Consider the following 14,270-nt stretch of genomic DNA (forward strand, 5'->3'; position numbering starts at 1 on the left):
TAAACACTGACAGTACATATCAGACCTGGTTCAACACAACATCCCATTATTAAAGACTGACAGTACATTTCAGGACTGGTTTAACACAACATCCCATTATTAAACACTGACAGTACATATCCGACCTGGTTCAACACTCCATTATTAAACACTGACAGTACATATCCGACCTGGTTCAACACTCCATTATTAAACACTGACAGTACATATCAGACCTGGTTCAACACAACATCCCATTATTAAACACTGACAGTACATATCCGACCTGGTTCAACATCCCAGTATTAAACACTGACAGTACATATCAGACCTGGTTAAACACAACATCCCATTATTAAACACTGAGAGTACATATCAGACCTGGTTCAGCACCCCATTATTAAACACTGACAGTACATATCAGACCTGGTTCAGCACCCCTTTAGTAAACACTGACAGTACATATCAGACCTGGCTCAACACAACATCCCATTATTAAAGACTGACAGTACATTTCAGGACTGGTTCAAAACAACATCCCATTATTAAACACTGACAGTACATATCCGACCTGGTTCAACACTCCATTATTAAACACTGACAGTACATATCAGACCTGGTTCAACACAACATCCCATTATTAAACACTGACAGTACATATCAGACCTCGCTCAACACCCCATTATTAAAGACTGACAGTACATATGAGACCTGGTTCAACACAACATCCCATTATTAAAGACTGACAGTACATATCAGACCTGGGTTAACACGACATCCCATTATTAAACACTGACAGTACATATCAGACCTGGCTCAACACAACATCCCATTATTAAACACTGACAGTACATATCAGACCTGGTTCAACATCCCATTATTAAACACTGACAGTACATATCCGACCTGGTTCAACATCCCATTATTAAACACTGACAGTACATATCAGACCTGGTTCAACACAACATCCCATTATTAAACACTGACAGTACATATCAGACCTGGTTCAACACAACAACCCATTATTAAACACTGACAGTACATATCAGACATGGTTCCAAATATTATCAGTTTTCTTTTAAATACGTCATGCACTAGCAATGTATCGCATAATGCAACAAATGGAATAGTCCCAAAAGTGCAAACCAAATCCAACTGGCATGCTGGGAAAAGTAAGCTAAGCAACTGTAGCGTTTGAAAAAAAACAGTATACTATTTTGACCGAGGTCTGACTGGTACATAAAATAATATTCCATAATCAGGGGCAATATATGGACTAAACCATGTTTTGAATCATAGACATTATTGTGTGGCTATCAGTGTTGTGCAAACATGCAACTAGACAGTTTGGACTGCCTTTACTTGAAAATGATCAGTCATTATCTATACCTTTAGTAGCTCAGATATAGGAGAGGGAGAAGTGTATTGTTTGTGTAGTGTGACAAGGTGAAAACTGTACTTTGTTACAAGTGCTAATTATGCATTTAATTGTTAAATACAATTGATTTGTTTAATGTAAAGGGAGATACCTAGTCAGTGGTACTGAATGCATTCAACTGAAATGTGTCTACCGCATTTAACCCAACCCCTCTGAATCAAACATGTGCTTTGTGCACAGCACACATTCTTGATTTGATGTCTTCTAAGCCCATACGGCTGGGCATCAACGGTTGTGAAGGTGTATACAGATGGAGAAATTCAGATATGATGTCATTGTTTTAGCACTATAAAAATAAAATGAAGAGAGTCGCACACTCTATATAGATAAACTACCAGTCATTTATTTGGTAAAACAACAATAAATAATTGTTTTAGCACTATTCAGAGTTTCTATCCTACTGCGTGCAACATGGTTCAATGTGCCAGTAAATCAGCACAATCTACTTGTTCATTTTTTCAAATTGTCGCCGTCTTGGAGCTAGAATCAGGATCATGTAAACTGAGCTAATGACCATACAAAAAAAGAGTAACGGAGAGCAATGTACAACACGGCGATCTGAACAAACAAGGCATTTGTAGTAAGTACATGGGGACCGCCATCTTTATACCCCTTCGCCATTGGTGTACAACAATCAATCAATCATATATCAGCCACGAGTGTGAGAGTATTGAGTGTGGTTCAGCATTGCTAGGGCTGGAGGATAGTCTAGAGGAGAGTAGGTCAGCTGATTTGGGCATTGCTAGGGCAGGGGGATAGTCTCGAGGTGAATAGGTCAGCTGATCTGGGCATTGCTAGGACCGGGGGATAGTCTCGAGGTGAGTAGGTCAGCTGTTCTGGGCATCGGTGATAATCCTTCACTCCCTGATCATTCTCTCTCCTCTCAATCCCCATTACGCAAGACTCTCCACTAGCCCACCTGCCCTGAAACACACACACACACCTCTTTAACCCACAATCTGTTATTAACAGACACTCTCTATACTCCATATGTAATCCTGCGTTGCATGGCAACCACATAGTCAACACGGCAGGATTCCATGAGGTCCTGGAGTGTCACAGTGTGTCAGACCAGCATCACCAGCTTTCCAACACGCACACGCACACACACACACACACACACGTCTAGAGTTTCTCTCCTGACCCGGGCTGTGGCACACTCTAGAGTGATCTACTCTGCTCTGAGACACAGACAGAGAGAAACAGAGCCATAGAAAGAAACAGAGAGAGAGAGAAACAGAGAGAGAGAAACAGAGCCAGAGAAAGAAACAGAGAGAGAGAAACAGAGAGAGAGAGAAACAGAGAGAGAGAAACAGAGAGAGAGAGAAACAGAGAGAGAGAAACAGAGAGAGAGAAACAGAGCCAGAGAGAGAGAAACAGAGCCAGAGAAAGAAACAGAGAGAGAGAAACAGAGAGAGAGAAACAGAGAGAGAGAAACAGAGCCAGAGAAAGAAACAGAGAGAGAGAAACAGAGAGAGAGAAACAGAGAGAGAGAAACAGAGAGAGAGAAACAGAGAGAGAGAAACAGAGAGAGAGAAACAGAGCCAGAGAAAGAAACAGAGAGAGAGAAACAGAGAGAGAGAAACAGAGCCATAGAAAGAAACAGAGAGAGAGAAACAGAGAAAGAGAAACAGAGCCAGAGAAAGAAACAGAGCCAGAGAAAGAAACAGAGCCAGAGAAAGAAACAGAGCCAGAGAAAGAAACAGAGCCAGAGAAAGAAACAGAGAGAGATAAACAGAGAGAGATAAACAGAGCCAGAGAAAGAAACAGAGAGAGAGAAAGAAACAGAGAGAGAGAAACAGAGAGAGAGAAACAGAGAGAGATAAACAGAGAGAGAGAAACAGAGCCAGAGAAAGAAACACAGAGAGAGAAACAGAGAGAGAAACAGAGAGAGAGAAACAGAGAGAGAGAAACCGAGCCAGAGAAACAGAGCCAGAGAAAGAAACAGAGCGAGAAAAACAGAGAGAAAGAGAAACAGAGAGAGAGAAACAGAGAGAAAGAGAAACAGAGAGAGAGAAACAGAGAGAGAGAAACAGAGAGAGAGAAACAGAGAGAGAGAAACAGAAAGAGAGAAACAGAGAGAGAGAAACAGAGAGAGAGAAACAGAGAGAGAGAAACAGAGAGAGAGAAACAGAGTTAGATTAGCAGAGCCAGAGAAAGAAACAGAGAGAGAGAGAAACCGAGCCATAGAAACAGAGTGAGAGAGAAATAGAGCCATAGAAACCGAGAGAAAGAGAAACAGAGCCATAGAAAGAGAGAAACAGAGAGAGAAACAGCACCATAGAAAGAGAGAAACCGAGAGAGAAACAGAGCCATAGAAAGAAAGAGAGGGAAAAACAGAGAGTAACAGAGCCATAGAAAGAAAGAGATAGAGAAAGAAACAGAGCCATAGAAACCGAGAGAAAGAGAAACAGGGCCATAGAAGAGAGAGAAACAGAGCCATAGAAACCGAGAGAAAGAGAAACAGGGCCATAGGAGAGAAACAGAGAAACAGAAACAGAGCCATAGAATGAAAGAGGAAAAGAGAAACAGAGAGAGAAACAGAGCCAGAGAAAGAAAGAGAGAGAAACAGAGAAACAGAGCCAGAGAAAGAAACAGAGAGAGAGAAACGGAGCCATAGAAACAGAGAGAAAGAGAAACAGGGCCATAGGAGAGAAACAGAAACAGAAACAGAGCCATAGAATGAAAGAGGGAAAGAGAAACAGAGAGAGAAACAGAGCCAGAGAAAGAAAGAGAGAGAAAGAGAGAGAAACAGAGAAACAGAGCCAGAGAAAGAAACAGAGAGAGAGAAACAGAGAGAGAGAAACAGAGCCATAGAAAGAGGGAAAGAGAAACAGAGAGAGAAACAGAGCCAGAGAAAGAAAGAGAGAGAGAGAAACAGAGAGAAACAGAGAAACAGAGCCAGAGAAAGAAACAGAGAGAGAGAAACAGAGAGAGAGAAACAGAGAGAGAGAAACAGAGAGAGAGAGAAACAGAGAGAGAGAGAAACAGAGAGAGAGAAACAGAGAGAGCCAGAAACAGAGAGAGAGAAACAGAGAGAAACAGAGAGAGAAGCTGAGTGAGATTAGCAGAGCCAGAGAAAGAAACAGAGAGAGAAACAGAGCCATAGAAACAGAGTGAGAGAGAAATAGAGCCATAGAAACCGAGAAAAAGAGAAACAGAGCCATAGAAAGAGAGAAACCGAGAGAGAAACAGAGCAATAGAAAGAAAGAGAAAGAGAAACAGGGCCATAGAAAGAGAGAAACAGAGAAAGAAACAGAGCCATAGAAAGAGAGAAACAGAGAGAGAAACAGCGCCATAGAAAGAGAGAAACCGATAGAGGAACAGAGCCATAGAAAGAAAGAGAAAGAGAAACAGGGCCATAGAAGAGAGAGAAACAGAGCCATAGAAACCGAGAGAAAGAGAAACAGGGCCATAGAAGAGAGAGAAACAGAGCCATAGAAAGAAAGAGAGAAACAGAGCCATGGAAAGAATGAGAGAAAGAGAAAGAAACAGAGCCATAGCAAGAAAGAGAAAAAGAAACAGAGCCATAGAAAGAAAGAGAGAAACAGAGCCATAGAAAGAATGAGAGGGAGAAACAGAGCCATAGAAAGAATGAGAGGGAGAAACAGAGAGAGTAACAGAGCCATAGAATGAAGGAGAGGGGGAAACAGAGAGAGTAACAGAGCCATAGAAAGAAAGAGAGGGAGAAACAGAGCCAGAGAAAGAAACAGAGAGAGAGAAACAGAGAGAAACTGAGTGAGATTAGCAGAGCCAGAGAAAGAAACAGAGAGAGAAACAGAGCCATAGAAACAGAGTGAGAGAGAAATAGAGCCATAGAAACCGAGAAAAAGAGAAACCGAGAGAGAAACAGAGCCATAGAAAGAAAGACAAACAGGGCCATAGAAAGAGAGAAACAGAGAGAAACAGAGACATAGAAAGAGAGAAACAGAGAGAGAAACAGCCATAGAAAGAGAGAAACAGAGAGAGAAACAGCCATAGAAAGAGAGAAACAGAGAGAGAAACAGCCATAGAAAGAGAGAAACAGAGAGAGAAACAGAGAGAGAAACAGAGAAAGAGAAACAGAGCCATAGAAAGAGAGAAACAGAGAGAAACAGAGCCATAGAAAGAGAGAAACATAGAGAGAAACAGAGAGAGAAACAGAGCCATAGAAAGAGAGAAACAGAGAGAGAAACAGAGCCATAGAAAGAGAGAAACCGAGAGAGAGACAGAGCCATAGAAAGAAAGAGAAAGAGAAACAGGGCCATAGAAAGAGAGAAACAGAGAGAGAAACAGAGCCATAGAAAGAGAGAAACAGAGAGAGAAACAGAGCCATAGAAAGAGAGAAACAGAGAGAGAACGAGCCATAGAAAGAGAGAAACAGAGAGAGAAACAGAGAGAGAAACAGAGAGAGAAACAGAGAGAGAAACAGAGCCATAGAAAGAGAGAAACAGAGAGAGAAACAGAGCCATAGAAAGATAGAAACAGAGAGAGAAACAGAGCCATAGAAAGAGAGAAACAGAGAGAGAAACAGAGCCATAGAAAGAGAGAAACAGAGCCATAGAAAGAGAGAAACCGAGAGAGAAACAGAGCCATAGAAAGAAAGAGAAAGAGAAACAGGGCCATAGAAAGAGAGAAACAGAGCCATAGAAAGAGAGAAACCGAGAGAGAAACAGAGCCATAGAAAGAAAGAGAAAGAGAAACAGGGCCATAGAAAGAAGGAAAGGGAGAAACAGAGAGTAACAGAGCCATAGAAAGAGAGGGAGAAACAGAGAGAGTAACAGAGCCAGAGAAAGAAACAGAGAGAGAGAAACAGAGAGAAACAGAGAGAGAAACTGAGTGAGATTAGCAGAGCCAGAGAAAGAAACAGAGAGAGAAACAGAGCCATAGAAACAGAGTGAGAGAGAAATAGAGCCATAGAAACCGAGAAAAAGAGAAACCGAGAGAGAAACAGAGCCATAGAAAGAAAGACAAACAGGGCCATAGAAAGAGAGAAACAGAGAGAGAAACAGAGCCATAGAAAGAGAGAAACAGAGAGAGAAACAGCCATAGAAAGAGAGAAACAGAGAGAGAAACAGCCATAGAAAGAGAGAAACAGAGAGAGAGAAACAGAGAGAGAAACAGAGAAAGAGAAACAGAGCCATAGAAAGAGAGAAACAGAGAGAGAAACAGAGCCATAGAAAGAGAGAAACAGAGAGAGAAACAGAGCCATAGAAAGAGAGAAACAGAGAGAGAAACAGAGCCATAGAAAGAGAGAAACAGAGAGAGAAACAGAGCCATAGAAAGAGAGAAACAGAGCCATAGAAAGAGAGAAACCGAGAGAGAGACAGAGCCATAGAAAGAAAGAGAAAAAGAAACAGGGCCATAGAAAGAGAGATAGAGAGAAAAGAGAGAGAAACAGAGCCATAGAAAGAGAGAAACAGAGAGAGAAACAGAGCCATAGAAAGAGAGAAACAGAGAGAGAAACAGAGCCATAGAAAGAGAGAAACAGAGAGAGAAACAGAGCCATAGAAAGAGAGAAACAGAGAGAGAAACAGAGCCATAGAAAGAGAGAAACAGAGAGAGAAACAGAGCCATAGAAAGAAAGAGAAACAGGGCCATAGAAAGAAGGAGAGGGAGAAACAGAGAGTAACAGAGCCATAGAAAGAAAGATAAAGAGAAACAGAGCCATAGAAAGAAAGAGAAAGAGAAACAGGGCCATAGAAAGAAGGAAAGGGAGAAACAGAGAGTAACAGAGCCATAGAAAGAGAGGGAGAAACAGAGAGAGTAACAGAGCCATAGAAAGAAAGAGAGGGGGAAACAGAGAGAGAAACAGAGCCAGAGAAAGAAACAGAGAGAGAGAAACAGAGAGAAACAGAGAGAGAAACTGAGTGAGATTAGCAGAGCCAGAGAAAGAAACAGAGAGAGAAACAGAGCCATAGAAACAGAGTGAGAGAGAAATAGAGCCATAGAAACCGAGAAAAAGAGAAACCGAGAGAGAAACAGAGCCATAGAAAGAAAGACAAACAGGGCCATAGAAAGAGAGAAACAGAGAGAGAAACAGAGCCATAGAAAGAGAGAAACAGAGAGAGAAACAGCCATAGAAAGAGAGAAACAGAGAGAGAAACAGCCATAGAAAGAGAGAAACAGAGAGAGAGAAACAGAGAGAGAAACAGAGAAAGAGAAACAGAGCCATAGAAAGAGAGAAACAGAGAGAGAAACAGAGCCATAGAAAGAGAGAAACAGAGAGAGAAACAGAGCCATAGAAAGAGAGAAACAGAGAGAGAAACAGAGCCATAGAAAGAGAGAAACAGAGAGAGAAACAGAGCCATAGAAAGAGAGAAACAGAGCCATAGAAAGAGAGAAACCGAGAGAGAGACAGAGCCATAGAAAGAAAGAGAAAAAGAATTAGGGCCATAGAAAGAGAGATACGGAGAGAGAAACAGAGCCATAGAAAGAGAGAAACAGAGAGAGAAACAGAGCCATAGAAAGAGAGAAACAGAGAGAGAAACAGAGCCATAGAAAGAGAGAAACAGAGAGAGAAACAGAGCCATAGAAAGAGAGAAACAGAGAGAGAAACAGAGCCATAGAAAAAGAAACAGAGAGAGAAACAGAGCCATAGAAAGAGAGAAACAGAGAGAGAAACAGAGCCATAGAAAGAAAGAGAAAGAGAAACAGGGCCATAGAAAGAAGGAGAGGGAGAAACAGAGAGTAACAGAGCCATAGAAAGAAAGATAAAGAGAAACAGGGCCATAGAAAGAGAGAAACAGAGAGAGAAACAGAGCCATAGAAAGAGAGAAACAGAGAGAACGAGCCATAGAAAGAGAGAAACAGAGAGAGAAACAGAGAGAGAAACAGAGAGAGAAACAGAGAGAGAAACAGAGCCATAGAAAGAGAGAAACAGAGAGAGAAACAGAGAGAGAAACAGAGAGAGAAACAGAGAGAGAAACAGAGAGAGAAACAGAGCCATAGAAAGAGAGAAACAGAGAGAGAAACAGAGCCATAGAAAGAGAGAAACAGAGAGAGAAACAGCCATAGAAAGAGAGAAACCGAGAGAGAAACAGAGCCATAGAAAGAAAGAGAAAGAGAAACAGGGCCATAGAAAGAGAGAAACAGAGCCATAGAAAGAGAGAAACCGAGAGAGAAACAGAGAGAGAAACAGAGAGAGAAACAGAGCCATAGAAAGAAAGAGAAAGAGAAACAGGGCCATAGAAAGAGAGAAACAGAGAGAGAAACAGAGCCATAGAAAGAGAGAAACAGAGAGAGAAACAGCGCCATAGAAAGAGAGAAACCGAGAGAGAAACATAGAGAGAAACAGCCATAGAAAGAGAGAAACAGAGAGAGAAACAGAGAGAGAAACAGAGAGAGAAACAGAGCCATAGAAAGAGAGAAACAGAGAGAGAAACAGAGCCATAGAAAGAAAGAGAGTAACAGAGCCATAGAAAGAAAGAGAAAGAAACAGAGCCATAGAAAGAAAGAGAAAGAGAAACAGGGCCATAGAAGAGAGAGAAACAGAGCCATAGAAACCGAGAGAAAGAGAAACAGGGCCATAGAAGAGAGAGAAACAGAGACATAGAAAGAAAGAAAGAGAGAAACAGAGCCATGGAAAGAAAGAGGGAGAAACGGAGAGAGTAACAGAGCCATAGAAAGAAAGAGAGAAAGAGAAAGAAACAGAGCCATAGAAAGAAAGAGAGGGAGAAACAGAGAGAGTAACAGAGCCATAGAAAGAAAGAGAGAAAGAGAAAGAAACAGAGCCGTAGAAAGAGAGAAACAGAGAGAGAAACAGCCAAAGAGAGAAACAGAGAGAGAAACAGAGAGAGAAACAGAGAGAGAAACAGAGCCCTAGAAAGAGAGAAACAGAGAGAGAAACAGAGCCATAGAAAGAGAGAAACAGAGCCATAGAAAGAGAGAAACCGAGAGAGAAACAGAGCCATAGAAAGAAAGAAAAAGAGAAACAGGGCCATAGAAAGAGAGAAACGGAGAGAGAAACAGAGCCATAGAAAGAGAGAAACAGAGAGAGAAACAGCCATAGAAAGAGAGAAACAGAGAGAGAAACAGAGAGAGAAACAGAGCCATAGAGAGAGAAACAGAGAGAGAAACAGAGCCATAGAAAGAGAGAAACAGAGAGAGAAACAGAGCCATAGAAAGAGAGAAACAGAGCCATAGAAAGAGAGAAACCGAGAGAGAAACAGAGCCATAGAAAGAAAGAGAAAGAGAAACAGGGCCATAGAAAGAGAGAAACAGAGAGAGAAACAGCGCCATAGAAAGAGAGAAACCGAGAGAGAAACAGAGCCTTAGAAAGAAAGAAAGAAACAGAGCCATGGAAAGAAAGAGGGAGAAACAGAGAGAGTAACAGAGCCATAGAAAGAAAGAGAGAAAGAGAAAGACACAGAGCCATAGAAAGAAAGAGAAAAAGAAACAGAGCCATAGAAAGAAAGAGAAAGAGAAACAGGGCCATAGAAAAGAGAGAAACAGAGCCATAGAAACTGAGAGAAAGAGAAACAGGGCCATAGAAGAGAGATAAACAGAGCCATAGAAAGAAAGAGAGAAACAGAGCCATGGAAAGAAAGAGAGGGAGAAACGGAGAGAGTAACAGAGCCATAGAAAGAAGGAGAGGGAGAAACAGAGAGAGTAACAGAGCCATAGAAAGAAGGAGGGGGAGAAACAGAGAGAGTAACAGAGCCATAGAAAGAAGGAGAGGGGGAAACAGAGAGAGTAACAGAGCCATAGAAAGAAGGAGAGGGGGAAACAGAGAGAGTAACAGAGCCATAGAAAGAAAGAGAGGGAGAAACAGAGAGAGAAACAGAGCCATAGAAAGAGAGAAACAGAGCCATAGAAAGAGAGAAACCGAGAGAGAAACAGAGCCATAGAAAGAAAGAGAAAGAGAAACAGGGCCATAGAAAGAGAGAAACAGGGCCATAGAAAGAGAGAAACAGAGAGAGAAACAGCGCCATAGAAACCGAGAGAAAGAGAAACAGGGCCATAGAAGAGAGAGAAACAGAGGCATAGAAAGAAAGAGAGAAACAGAGCCATGGAAAGAAAGAGGGAGAAACAGAGAGAGTAACAGAGCCATAGAAAGAAAGAGAGAAAGAAAGAAACAGAGCCATAGAAAGAAAGAGAAAAAGGAAACAGAGCCATAGAAAGAAAGAGAGAAACAGAGCCATAGAAAGAAAGAGAGAAACAGAGCCATAGAAAGAAGGAGAGGGAGAAACAGAGAGAGTAACCGAGCCATAGAGAGAAAGAGAAAGAAACAGAGCCATAGAAAGAAAGAGAGAAACAGAGCCATAGAAAGAAGGAGAGGGAGAAACAGAGAGAGTAACCGAGCCATAGAGAGAAAGAGAAAGAAACAGAGCCATAGAAAGAAAGAGAGAAACAGAGCCATAGAAAGAAGGAGAGGGAGAAACAGAGAGAGTAACAGAGCCATAGAAAGAAGGAGAGGGGGAAACAGAGAGAGTAACAGAGCCATAGAAAGAAAGAGACGGAGAAACAGAGCCATAGAAAGAAAGGCGTGGGGTGAAAAGGCCAGACTTCAGTGATTAGATCTGTTCCTCTGACCTTAGTGGTGTGTGTGTGTGTGTGTAAGGGTGTATACACAAGTCTGCCAAAAAGCCAAGGGGGCGTCTCCGTTTCCCTTCAGCTAACCCCTAGGGGTAACAATTGGGAAGCTCATTCTGTGTAGTTGTGTGTGTGTGTGTGTGTGTGTGTGTGTGTGTGTGTGTGTGTGTGTGTGTGTGTGTGTGTGTATGTGTGTGTCAACGCATACAGACTTTGGCCAACAATAGCCAATCATAATTCGCCAGCAATCACACATACCCCCTCCCTCTGCACTGACGTCAGAGGAACCACAGGGACCCCAGGCACATTCCTTCCTTCCTTTGCTCTCTCCCTCTCTCTCTTGTCCTAGCTTACACAGTATAGTATCTGTTTCTCCTTCACAAAAAAACGACCCCACAAGAGTATTTGGGTGATGGAATCTAGATGTCTGATTCCATCTTCTTTCTCATAACATTGTGTTTTACCCTCAGATCTAGTGTGTGCGACTACAAATGCATGTATTTTGTGTGTGCGATGGTAATTTCCCTCTGAGCGCGTGACGGTCCTTTTTAGGTTGGTGGGAAGGGGTGCGGATGGGAAGGGGGGTCTGACCAGAAACAATCCTCTCATCCAGTCACATGATAACGGGGAGGCTGCAGGCCACTGTTGATATTGGGTTTGATGGTTTCTTCTCTACAATGTAAAACCTGTCATCTGGAACACTGTGTCACTGAGTAAAGGGGAGGCTGTTAGTATAATCCCTTCTCAATTTGATTATCTTCTCTCAGTCAACTGAACATGATCAGTCATTTTTGAGATAGTGTTTAATCCAAGTGTGTGTGTTTACCATGGCGTCCAGTAGGTGGATGCATCGTAGCAATTCAGGTCTGGTCTCACAGTACAGGCGGAACAGCAGTCTGCCGATAGGCTGCTTCTCACACAGGCTTATGTAGTCCCGATCTGCCAGAAACAAACAAACAAACAAACCACATACACATTTGGATAGACCCAGGCACGTTTACAAACACTTACAACACACCAGCAAAGTGGCACACAAGTAATACTTGCAAAAACACACACACAGTAATGTACCGATGCTGTTGCCCAGCTCAGTGCATTGGCTGATGTGGGGGAAGCGAAGGATCTCCTTCCATTTCTTACTCCTCCCTTTCCGCTTCCCACCTCCACCTGCAGAGAGAGAGAAAACAAGGGATGAGGGGGACGATCAACTACAACAACTGAGGTTCTGTGCTCACACACACACACACACACACACACACACACACACACACGCACGCACACACACAAACACCTGATATGTTCTATGCTGAGGCGCACACACACACGCACGCACGCAAAGAGAGAAAGAGATGGAGAGCTCTGCAACTGACAAATGAGTGCAGATCAGGGCTCTGAATTAACTCATAGGCATTGTGTTTATGTGTCATTTATACATTATGTCTCACTTCCTCTCCAAATCCCTTCTCTCCCTTTCCTTTTCGTCCTCTGTGTAATGCGCCGGGGAATGTGGCCCCCCCGAGGCAGAACAGTGTGCGTGTGTGTTTAACAGGGAATCCATCCCAGTCAGACAGATTCCCGTCGGAACATAGAGCTTGGCCAAAGCAGATTCCATCACTAAATAACCCTGAATATGCTTCCAGCAGAGGGCTCTCACACAAACGCATCAATATCATATGATTAACCATGTTTGCTACTGAAATGGTGCTAATGTTCGCTAGGTTTGCCCTTCCCTGTCTCACACTCACATTGTGTAGGATAGTATTTTATGAGAGTGATGGAGAGAGATGGAGAGCGAGAGCGAGGTAGAGGAGAGAGCGAGGTAGAGTAGAGAGCGAGGTAGAGGAGAGAGCGAGGGCTACAGACAGATGGACATCTTTAATCAATAATCCAGGAACGCTCCAACAAGTATGTAATGTGTTAACCACTCACTGTGTGTAAACGCTTTAGCAGCTTTCACATCCCTTTCCTCTTTACTTACCCCCCCCCCAAAACTCTTTCTTGCACACTGACTGCTGCCACAGACCCTCCCCTCAGGCATCAGTCTAACCGAGGTTACACAACAGAACTCCCTCCTCACCTCAGGCATCAGTCTAACCTAGGTTTCACAACAGGCCTCCCTCCTCACCTCAGGCATCAGTCTAACCTAGGTTACACAACAGGCCTCCCTCCTCACCTCAGGCATCAGTCTAAACTGGGTTACACAATGGGCCTCCCTCCTCTCCTCAGACCTCAGTCTAAACTGGGTTACACAATGGGCCTCCCTCCTCTCCTCAGACGTCAGTCTAAACAGGGTTACGCAACAGGCCTCCCTCCTCCCCTCAGACCTCAGTCTAAACTGGGTTACACAACAGGCCTCCCTCCTCCCCTCAGACCTCAGTCTAAACTGGGTTACACAACAGGCCTCCCTCCTCCCCTCAGACCTCAGTCTAAACTGGGTTACACAACAGGCCTCCCTCCTCCCCTCAGACCTCCTCTTTACTTACCCCCCCCCAAACTCCTCTTTAAGGAATACCTAGGATAGGATAAAGTAATCCTTCTCACCCCCCCTTAAAAGATTTAGATGCACTATTGTAAAGTGGCTGCTCCACTGGATGTCATAAGGTGAATGCACCAATTTGTAAGTCGCTCTGGATAAGAGCGTCTGCTAAATGACTTAAATGTAAATGTAATGTAAACAGGGTTACACAACAGGCCTCCCTCCTCTCCTCAGACCTCAGTCTAAACTGGGTTACACAATGGGCCTCCTTCCTCCCTTCAGACCTCAGTCTAAACTGGGTTACACAATGGGCCTCCTTCCTCCCCTCCTTCACCTCACTGAACTGACATTGACTTGACAGGTGAAAGCTATGTAGTGGAACCCTTGCAGAGGTAAGCCTTTCAGGCAACACATGCCCTGACCAGGAAAAACAGATAGGCTATAACTAGGACCCAGAGATGTTCCTGGTTGGGTCACATGGAATATAATGGAAATGTAACTCCAACAAGTCAACAGGTGTAACTAGTGAATTATTAACCCTGACCTTAAACATCCTAAAATAACTATTGGGCCTAAGCAACAGTAACTATGTCATTCTTACCCCAGCCCACTTCCCTAGCTACGTTCACACAACTTCTCAGAGAACAGAAATACAACTCTTTTTGATTCAAATGGGGGAAAGTAATGAATAAGTGACAGACAGGTGAGACGCAGTCAGGCTTCTCAGAAGGCCAGGCTGGTTAGAGCAAGAGACTATGGTGGACATCATATCATAGGTGGTAAACATGTGGTCTACGAGGCTCATAACGGAATGAGGCCCGTCAAATAGAGAATTACAACATATCTAATTCTCTCTCCTTCTCC

At 43.1% G+C, this 14,270-nt stretch overlaps 1 protein-coding gene across 2 annotated transcripts in view; it reads right to left on the reverse strand.

Moving 5' to 3' along the window:
* LOC115140702 (G protein-coupled receptor kinase 5-like) overlaps positions 1 to 14,270 on the reverse strand; it is a 68,262-nt gene that overhangs the window by 22,697 nt on the left and 31,295 nt on the right. For both annotated transcript variants that reach the window (XM_065026791.1, XM_065026790.1), the window contains exons 2-3: positions 12,002 to 12,097; positions 11,757 to 11,869 (exon numbers count right to left, since the gene is read on the reverse strand). In XM_065026791.1, coding sequence (XP_064882863.1) covers positions 11,757 to 11,869; positions 12,002 to 12,097 — 209 coding nt within the window. The remainder of the gene's footprint in view (positions 1 to 11,756; positions 11,870 to 12,001; positions 12,098 to 14,270) is intronic.

Source organism: Oncorhynchus nerka, linkage group LG13 (genome assembly GCF_034236695.1).
Source record: "Oncorhynchus nerka isolate Pitt River linkage group LG13, Oner_Uvic_2.0, whole genome shotgun sequence".
NCBI lineage: Eukaryota > Metazoa > Chordata > Actinopteri > Salmoniformes > Salmonidae > Oncorhynchus > Oncorhynchus nerka.